General features: G+C 41.7%; 1 protein-coding gene across 1 annotated transcript; it reads left to right on the top strand.

Moving 5' to 3' along the window:
- The first annotated feature begins 3,775 nt into the window (after nucleotides 1-3,775).
- Nucleotides 3,776-9,489, top strand: LOC311013775 (high-affinity choline transporter 1-like). The gene is made up of 8 exons (XM_084009968.1): nucleotides 3,776-3,998; nucleotides 4,574-4,687; nucleotides 5,357-5,512; nucleotides 6,853-7,001; nucleotides 7,346-7,489; nucleotides 8,339-8,492; nucleotides 8,565-8,782; nucleotides 8,868-9,489. The coding sequence occupies exons 1-8, from the start codon at nucleotides 3,818-3,820 to the stop codon at nucleotides 9,387-9,389; spliced, it is 1,638 nt and encodes a 545-aa protein (XP_083866094.1). The 5' UTR covers nucleotides 3,776-3,817; the 3' UTR covers nucleotides 9,390-9,489.
- Nucleotides 9,490-10,653: the final 1,164 nt, after the last annotated feature.

The raw sequence follows: 10,653 nt of genomic DNA, 5'->3' as shown, positions 1-10,653 counted from the left end.
GGACTTGGTACCCCTGGAAGTCATGAAGAGCTGGATGTCATCTCTTATCTAAAAGATTTCTTTGCATTATTAAACAGTAATCTTGCATGTGCCTTATGTTATTTATGTTGTTATTGAAGACAGCTGTGAAAAACTGAGAAAATGTGTAAAATAATAAATGTTTGTGCAAATAATTGATTTTAGTAATTCTCTGCTGTTCATTCAGATGAAATGGGAATATGAAGAAAGGGGCATAGTGTAAGTAAAGCATAATACATATGATTTTTATGTAAGGAAAAAGACAAAGGTAACTAAGTTTTTATTGAAGAACGTAAATAATAAAAAATACAAAACATTTACAAATATGTATAAATACAGTTGCTTTAACATAAAAAAAATGCCTTTCACTTGAAAATGTACACAGAAAACAGAGCATTTCCAAAGCAGCAGCTAACATGTAAACATGAGGTAGCTGTTTTCATGGTGCAAAAACAACAACAACAGCAGTAATACTACAATGTAAGCAGTAACTAAACGACAATGATGATGATGATAATGTACTGCTTTACCTGCTCGGCTGCTACCCTGTCCTGTTGAAACTGCTGGACTTGGATGAGATCTTCGTGACTGAGTACAGCAGGTCCACGTGCCCTACGACCCACTCTGTACCACCCCACGGCCCCTGCTGCTCCTGCCCTGGCAGCCCCTGGAAGGACCTGCTCTTGTCATGGCACTCACACCTCCTCTGCTGGTACCTGCTGTCAGGTCATCATCATCTAGCTCTGTAGAAGATCTGGAACGTTGTCGGGATCTCCAACCACACTCTCCTCCAAGAAGCACCACAATTTATAAACAAAGAAAGGGCGTTTTACTTTGTGACTTTATATGATAAAGTTAAAAGAAGAAACAAATGTTGAAGCTAAACGTCTGAACGAGGGCTAAAGTTAGCTGCCGTTAGCTGACAAAACAGGTAGCCTACTCAACAAAGTTAGCCTGCAAACAAAACAGCTGCAACTGCTCCTAATTTAATGACTAACGTTACCGGGACAATTCTGGTGAGGCAAGACGTTATGACAGCAGTTTGCAAGAAAATATGTATGAATTCAGCCGAAAATGACGCAAGTGACTGTAAACAAAAATGCGATGAAATACGATAATTACGAGAATAACGTTAATGGCAGTTCGTCAGACTACAAAGGTAACTAAACGTTACAAGGACATTTTATTTTATACCACATATAGAATTGAATATTATTTAATTAATGTTTTTTTTATTTTTCACTTACCGGTGCCTCTGACTCGGACTCCATTGACCCGTTTCACTTGCTTCTGACATTCACCGCATGCGTCGTCGGAGGGGGGTCAGGCAGGCAGGGGTAAGAGGGTGGGGCTTTGGAGGGAGGCGGATACATTGGGGAATTGTTCATGTTCAAATGTTTAGTGTGTGCTGTGTGAAATGCCAGAAAGGTAAGGTATTGCTCTGAGCTTTTTTCAATTATAAATATATGTACTTATTAAAGTGGCAGAATGCATAAAAAAGCATCAAAATAGAGCTTGTTTATGACATTTTTGGGGTGTACTCACTGCATAGGTTTGTGGCTGCCTGACACTGTGGGGAGGGGAGCAAGCCGTTTTAACATTTATTAGCTAAGTTTGACTATCTGGAATTAACAGTATTACCAATGTCATTTTGACTAGTCAGAATTTTTATTCAAGATATCTATAACGTCATTCTGACTAGTCAAAAAACAGTTACAGATATCAGCAGTGATGTCACTGAAAATGACACTCGACTCGTCACACATCCTAAATGACAATTGCAGATACCTGCAATTCAGTTTTGACTACTCCAAATAATAGTTGCAGATATATTACCAAAAGTATTCACTCATCCATCTAAATAATTGAAATCAGGTGTTGCAATCACTTCCATGGCCACAGGTGTATAAAAGCAAGCACCTAGGCATGCAGACTGTTTCTACAAACACTTGTGAAAGAATGGGTCTCTCTCAGGACCTCAGTGAATTCCTGTGCAACAAGTGCAGTCATGAAATGTCCTGCTCCTAAATATTCCAAAGTCAACTGTCAGTGGGATTAAAACAAAGTGTATAACAGAAGAGTTGATGCTGTAAAGGGTGGACCAACGTCATATTAAACCCTGGATTAAGAATGGGATGTCACTTAAGTTCATATGCGAGTCAAGGCAGGTGAGCAAATACGTTTGGCAAGCGTTGTTATCCATCCATCCATTTTCTACCGCTGGACAGGTAACCAGTCTATCACAGGGCCGACAGAGACAAACAACCATTCACACTCACATTCACACCTACGGGCAATTTAGAGTCACCAATGAACCTATCCCCATCCTGTATGTCTTTGGACTGTGGGAGGAAGCCGGAGAACCCAGAGAGAACCCACACTTACCACGGAGAACATGCAAACTCCACACTGAAGGAACCCAGACCAGACCCGGGAATCGTACCCAGGACCCTCTTGCTGTGAGGCGAGAGTGCTACCCACTACACCACCGTGCAGCCAGCGTTGTCATGATTACGTCCAAAATTGTTGTGCATGACATTGCTCATGCGAAACTTTCCATTGGATTTTAGCCCAGTAAAACATTTGAACAGCTGTCAACAGAAGCAATGGCGGTTGCTGTTAGATAAGATAGTTAGAAAATGTAATTTCTGCCAAGCTCTTTCTATTTCATGGCACCGCCCCTGGTGAGGAGTCAGATATGATAATATCATTTAACACTGCTTATAATATCACCAGATAAAAGCATTCTAAGTTTATTTTTAAAGGAGTCATCACCAGGAAATCGCAATTTCTCTTGTTAAAACATGCATATCTGTGTTTGACCTCAGTTGAAACTTGCCTGAAAGGCTGGAGTTTGAAAGTGGCGCCGTTTTTTCGCTTCTGCTCTTTTTCCGAACAGGAATAGCACACAAGGGTGTGCATTCCTAAAGCACGAGATTTTGATTCTGCGCCTTCGGTGACGTCACCGTGGCGGCTACTTGCATAAGCCCACCCCTCTTTCACCACCCAACCCCGCCCCGTCCGCTACCTGAAATCGCCGAAGCGCCGCCATTATGTTTTGGAGTCTGCATGCAGGCAAGCCCCCCCGGCTCTGTCCTTCCTGCGGCGAATCAACGCGCGCCTCATTACATATTATACAATGCACATCCGGACCAGTCAAAACCTCGCGCGTAATCTCGCGTGATAAAATCGCGGTACGAAAAAGGGTCAGAACAAGCTCAATGTTTGATTAAATTTTTTTTTTTTTTTCTAATAAGTTTTACGAATTGATCCAAAGCGATCCAAGGGGGGCTGGATACGTATAAAACCAGGTTATGACTCCTTTAAACAATTGAGATGTATTATTTGTGTTGAGATTTAAAATGATTCCCGTTTATTAAATTACCAGTGTATATGGGAACATGTATTATTGTATTATTGCGGTGCCATAAGGCACAGTGAAAATGTTTGCATGCACCTAAATAATATGCTGGTGCACCTAAATGAAAAAGTTAGGTGCACGTGCGACCAATGTAAAAAGTTAGTCTGGAGCCCTGATGTACCTTTTGAATGGATCACCTTAATCATTATCAGAAAAATTGCCCCTCTGAGATTTATTTCAGAAGCCACCACTGCAGTTGAGTTCAAAATCCCAAACTTGTCAGAGCCTTTAAGTTAAAGAGAAACATTTGTGGGCATATGTAAATGGCGCTGGGATTGTTGTAATTAGACTAGTCAGTCCAGTTTTGCTTATGTCACAATAATTTTCCTACACAAGTAAGTAGGAGCCACAGGCTGACGGCAAGTCAATGATTGCACGATGAGTCTGAACATCCCAGGACTGGTGGTGATGGTACTCTTCTATCTGCTGGTGCTGGGCACCGGTATCTGGGCTTCCATGAAGTCCAAGCAGCTGCAGAGCAGCCAGGGCGACCTCACAGAGATTACCTTGCTGGGCAACAGAGGGATCAGCATGGTTGTGGGAGTCTTCACCATGACAGGTGAGTGTGGGGGTGAGAGGCTGCTGAATCTCATTTAAATCAAACGAATCAGCGCAATGCTATTAATAAACACATTTTACAGAATACTCCTAATGCGAACAAAAGGTACATTTTTGGTAATTTTGGTTTAAATTCCGGGACACCATGTACTCTTCAAGCAAATTTCTCTCAAGGCTACCTGCATCTGTGCTCTGGATGCGTCTTAATGCACTTTGGGAAAAATTAAGAAGTCTCTATTAATGTTTAAAAGATGGAAAGCTAAGAAAATAATTCAAATGACATGTCCGTTCCTCATGTTTGCACTTGTCTGCCTCAATGAGTTGTCATCGTCACTGCAGAGCCATCTATCTTATGGTAGCACGTTCTGGTTCAAGTACTCACACTCAAATACTTAATAATAATAATAATAATAATAATAATAATACATTTATTTTGTATAGCGCTTTTGGCCACATACCCAATGACTGATGTTTGCTAGCCGCATTGAATGCGTATGCATTAAATTCCACATTCCACATCCACGTCCTTTCAAAGGTGTATGCGTGTCCACACACAGTGCTCCATTTTTCCTACAGCTACATTTGTTGGAGGCGGCTTCATCATTGGTCTGACAGAGGTCGTGTACACTCCATCCATGGGACTGATGTGGGGTGTCATGCCAATATCAGCATGCCTGTCTTTCATTGTTGGTAAGGCATTTTTTCTAGCATCATCATAATGGCATCATGTGTATGTTTTTCTAAAATATGTATTAAATATGATCTTTTTCCAGTAGTGACTTATGAAGGGGCATTAGTAACTGAGTATGATGTAACAGCTGGAACTATTCACTATTCTTCCAGTCAGGGTTTGTACTATAGACATAGTGGTATGTGGTTGGACAGCTCTGTCTATGTTACTTCCCTGATACCATTCTGACGTTCTTGAACGACCCGAATCTTCCAAATTTGGTAGGAACGAATGGAACAGAGTCTTTCTTGTGAGCTGTTCTTTCTAAGATAAAAACAAGGGAAATTACTGTGCAGCAGTTGCAATACAAAGGCAGAAAAGTATCATATAAAGTTTGCTGGTCTTAATAACTGGTCTCACTACACAAAAAGAAAAGTCTGAGGGTGAGGAGTTAGAAAGAAGTGGTCTTACCAGACCTCGGTTTGCCGCTCCTCATCTCTCATCTCAACAGCTCGAGGCTACACTAGCCACTACTATCATAGCCGAAACCTTGTGGGTAATGTAGATGCCAGGTTTTGACAATGAAGATGATGTCTCTGGTTGCTGCAACACTTTTGATAATTTGTCTGCCCATTGTGAGTCTGACAATCACAGAAATGTGACACAAATTTGTCTCCCTTTGTGTTAAGGTGGACTTTTCTTCGCCAAGCCGATGAGAGACAAAAGATTTGTGACGATGATGGATCCGTTCCAGATCAAGTATGGCAATGTCATAAGTGGAGTTCTGTCCATGGCACTGCTGTTATCCGACATAATCTGGGTGACAGGAACCCTAATTGGCTTAGGCAAGTCACACTGATATGGGTTTTCTCTCACATTTTGCAATAATATAATTTTTACTTCCTACCATTTTTTACTCATTGCAACTTGATGAGCACACATGATCTACAGATGATTATTGTTCTTTTGGTTTGACATACTGTATGTGGTATGTGCACCTGGGGCCCATTTCAGGAAGCAAGTTGAACAAACTCTGAGTCAAAACCTGAACTCTAGGTGGACCAACTCTGAGCTGTCAAACTGGTTTTGAGTTAGTTCAATCAACTCTGAGTATGTAAACTCTGAGTTACGCGCGTGCCTGCCGACTCTACAAAGCCATCATCAATGGAGCTCCGGGGTTTGACTCCTGAAGTTCACAAAGTGGCGGAATGATCAAATAACCATTTTCATATGTAATCCCCCCAGGCACAAAAAGTGGCTTCAGTTGTAATTAAGCATAAGAGTATTGCGCAAATACAAAGACAAAGGCATATGATATTAAACACTAAATATAAGCGTTTATTTCAACACAAAAATGTCCTTAAACATTTCATAAATCTCCTGTTCGCAAAAAAATCTAGAGAGCTCTGCAAAGAGCTAAATATTGTTTAGATATGTGATCGGTAGGAAAGGTAATCAAAAATCTCTCCGGATGCAAAGCTGCTAGAATCACTTTTATTTCCATATTGACTAGGTTGACGAGGAAAGGACGGCACATTTTTTCAGAGTTGGTTCAGATTCCGGAATAAAAGCAGGTTAGGTTCACGGAGTATGTTCCCCGGGTAACTGACTCAGATTTATACTGAACTGGCTTTGTGAAACTGAAAAACCAGAGTTTCCCTCATCTCAGGGTTAACTAACTCAAGGTTTTCACTAAACCTGCTTTGTGAAACGGGCCTGTCATTATCTTGAAACCAACAAACTAACAAGCCTGGTATTGTGCACCCCTTTAACTTCCACGAAAGTAGCAAGCCTCTTATATTTGTGCCAGTATAATAATTCCAAGAATTTCACCAGGTGAAATGCTGAAGCATGTTCCAATATGGGAAAGGATCACAACAAATAGTGCTATCTCAAGCTACTACCTGTCAAAACAAACCTCAGTTCAATATCATCCTGATAGACGATATTTTTTGTAGCGCAAGAGTTACAAACTGAAACACGATCACGAAAAACCATAACTCAGCTATGGGAAGTTAAGATTAACAATAATCAATGAATGAAGTTCAAACTATCAATCAGAAGTTAATTTAGTCACACAATTTTGCACAGTGGCTTTCATGCTAAACAGAATGGACCAATTATTTAGAAATGTATACAATTTGCATTTGAGTGTGCATTTATGTGATTGTGTTACTTTTTTTAGGTGCAACAATGAGTGTGATCCTGGATATGCCGTATAATGTTTGCATATGGATCTCTGCTTCAGTAGCCATCATCTACACGCTGCTAGGAGGCCTCTACTCTGTAGCTTACACAGACATCATACAGCTAACCCTCATATTCTTCAGTTTGGTGAGTTTCTCACTTACATAGAAAATCATTTCTTCCAAAAGCTTTTCCTAAGGCATATCAACTGAAACATATTGAAGCTTGTTATGCTCTGATGATGGCATTAACTGCACTGGGTTCAATAAGTTTGCCCTTCAAGGACAACTTGACATTGTATTTGATCTTATATGCTATGAAAAGCTGTTGGGGCTTGCCAAGGTGTTGTGCCAAGCTTCTTAATATCTACTTGTCACAACAACAGACCCGTACATATAGTCTGAAACTGAACACTTCTACTACCTTACCATATCAAGTGAATATATGTGTTTTAAAATATTTAAGTTAGTGGTTCATTGTCTCTTCTGCAGTGGTTATGTATACCCTTCGTCCTTATGAACCCCCATTCAACTGACATCACCAAGACCGCATTCAACTTCACCTACCAGGCCCCCTGGATTGGTTCAGTGACTAAAGAACGAGTGTGGAGATGGATTGATGATTTCTTATTATTGGTAAGGGTTACATTTTGACACAGTGAGTAAAAGAATAAGTGTAAAATACTAAAATGAGCGATGGCTGAATTCCATTTAGCTGCTGCAGTTTCAAAGCCCTTGTACATCATAACTCACTGGGACTCAAATAGAACAGAGCCATTGTTAAGGTCACGAGTCACACCTGTGCTTACATTACATTTCCATTCAACGAAATTTACCCATATCCTTCCCCAAAAAAGGGATGTGGTGTCGTATTTTGGGGCAAGTAGTAAATTAATATTGATCAGTGTATCAGAGTGATGCTACAGTATTTTACAAACGATGTAGCCTACTAAAATAAGTGATAAAACACGCTAGAATAATCTCAGTTACTAAACACAGCGCATCAATGTTTCTAATGGTCGACTTATTTGCTGGGTCAAAGTTGAAACATGTGCTTGAGTTTGCTTATTGTAAGGGAGAATATTCGTAGGACAGAAGTGTAATGTGACCATAACTTGACGAGTCAAATTGTGTTCTGGTAAACAAGGAGTTTGAGATGCTCGTCATGAAATTGAAATCACTCATCACTCATCACTCCTGACTCACTTCTAATCATGTCTCTATTGTTGTTATAAAGAAAAGCACAAATGCCCTATGTGCATAACCTATCCTGTACTTATCCCAAAGACACAGTACATTGTATAAGCTTCGCTACGAACACGTTTTATTGCCCACCTGACTCTTGACATTTGGATTTTAAAAACATATTTAAAATCCCTTTCTTCAATCCATTTGCATGTTTCTTTTAAAGTGGAAAGTGTTAACATTGATTTAATTGTGGTCCTTGATGTATAGTGTATGAAGGTTGTTGTTTCTTCCCCTAAGACTCTTGGTAACCTTGGGTATCAGGACTTCCACCAGAGGACCCTGTCAGCAGCCTCATCAGCCCAAGCCAGGATCACCTGTTTCATTGCAGCTCCGCTCATCTTCACACTTGGAATCCCATCGGTGTTGATTGGAGCAGTCGCGGCATCAACAGGTACGACCAATCGAATTAAATAGAAAAGAGGAGAGTAGACTATGCTTATTTATGTCACATTTGTGCTGTCAGACTGGAACACAACCGCGTATGGCTCCCCATCCCCATATGAGCGTGGAGAGGCCAGTCAGGTTCTGCCCATGACTCTGCAGCACCTCACCCCACACTACATCTCCATCATTGGAATCGGTGCTATAGCTGCTGCCGTGATGTCATCAACGGACTCGGCTCTACTGTCAGCCGCCTCCATCTTCACGGCCAATATCTATAAGAACATCCTGAGGCCCATGGTAAGAGGAGACCTAACAGCAAGAATAAACTTGTGGTTATTTCTTCTCCATTTCAGCTTACAGGTTGGTTTTTCGTCCCCTGCAGGCATCAGAAAGGGAGCTCCAGTGGGTGATCCGTACCACCGTGGTGTTGGTGGGCTTGTCTGGCACTATGCTCACCTTTCTACACAACAGCATTATGGTTTTCTGGATGTTGGGCTCTGGTATAGCCTACACCATCATGTTCCCTCAACTTGTCTGCGTCCTCTTCTTTAACATCTCCAATGGCTACGGCTCCATCATGGGCCTGCTTGTTGCAGTGTTGTTGAGAGTTCTGAGTGGTGCGCCAGCCATAGGGTTGCCTGTTGTTCTCCCCTTCCCAGGTTGCACTCTTGAGGATGGTGTATATGTGCAGCACTCTCCTGTTGAGACTATCTGCATGTTGTCCAACATGTTTGCCACTGTGTTGTTCTCCTACCTAGCGTTAATGCTCTTCAATAAAGGAATGCTTGCTGAGAGGTGGGACATATTTAAAGTGAAAACCCACAACACGCCTAAGGAAGTAATGTTAATGAGCTATGTGCCCACCAAAACAGACGAGGAGGAGAAATGCGAAGTTCACCTGTAAATGTTATAGTGTATTTTAGGTTCATCCTGAAATTTCACCTGAAAGCAGGATATCCCTAACTTTTTGTGAGTAGTAGTATTTTGTCTGCTGCTATTTTAGCATGCCTTTATACTGACTCCTTAATCTTTGTCAAATTAAATCTGGTGAACTGAACTGTTGTTATTGTATTATTGTATTATTGACTTTAGACAGTGTTACGACCCCTACTCGTTAAGGGGGGAAAAGGGAAGTAACACACACAACCCGGTGGATTGGGGTTGTAATTGTATTGTTTTATTATAACCCGACAAGGAATAACAGGTAACAAACAGAAAAGGGCCGCTAGGTGCTGTCAAAGCAAAGAAACAATTATAACCAAAAGAGAACTCCTCAAAATAGAATAGAGCTACCTATCTAATAACTAAACCCGAATAGTCCTAAAACAAAACCCTAACTGGCTACTCTAGCATAACGAAACATAAATACAAGTGATCAGCACCCCCGAAACCTAGTGTGGCTAAACAGTGACAAACCTAAATGAGTGCAAGTGAACAATATCAGTACCGACAGATATCTTACCCTGGCCCAATTCTGGGAACACACACAAATGCCAACTCTTGCTTTCAAACAGATGCGACTACACGCCTTGATATCCTACAGGTGTCTGCCGGCGAGTGTAAGGCGCGTCGGGGTTTTATACGCCTCCACGGCACTGTCGATCTCTGATCGGCTGGGCCCCCCACCTCACAGCCGCTAGGGCTACTCCGGGGACGGAAGGACCCGCCCACTTGAGCTGCTTTAGGGAAAACAGGAGGGGTAAGGCATGCAGAGGGAGGGGAGACAATGCGGTCGGCTCAAGGCCGTAACATCCCCCCCCCTTAAAATGGCGGCCCACGCCTAACAAAATACATTTTCTAAATTACCAATAATACCACGTTACCCCCCTTTTTTTTTTTTTCCTACAACCTGGAAAGGGCATCAGCTATCACATTTTCACTCCCCTTCTTGTGCCGAATTTCAAGGCTGTAATCCTGCATAGCCAGCGCCCAGCGCATGAGGCGCTGGTTCTGGTTGTACATGCGCGTGAGGAATACAAGCGGATTATGGTCTGTGTAAACCACTATTGGTAATGAGCTAGACCCGAGGTATACCTCAAAATGTTGGAGAGCTAACAGCAAGGCAAGTGTTTCCTTCTCAATGGTGGAGTAGTTGGCCTGATGGGTGTCAAACTTTTTGGAGAAGTAACTCACTGGATGATCAACCCCCCCTGCATCCTCCTGCAGAA

The sequence above is a fragment of the Eutrigla gurnardus genome (assembly GCF_963514095.1).
Source record: "Eutrigla gurnardus genome assembly, chromosome: 5".
NCBI classification, from domain to species: Eukaryota; Metazoa; Chordata; class Actinopteri; order Perciformes; family Triglidae; genus Eutrigla; species Eutrigla gurnardus.
Note: the sequence above shows the minus strand (reverse complement) of the source record. Positions and strands in the feature narration are given on the sequence as shown.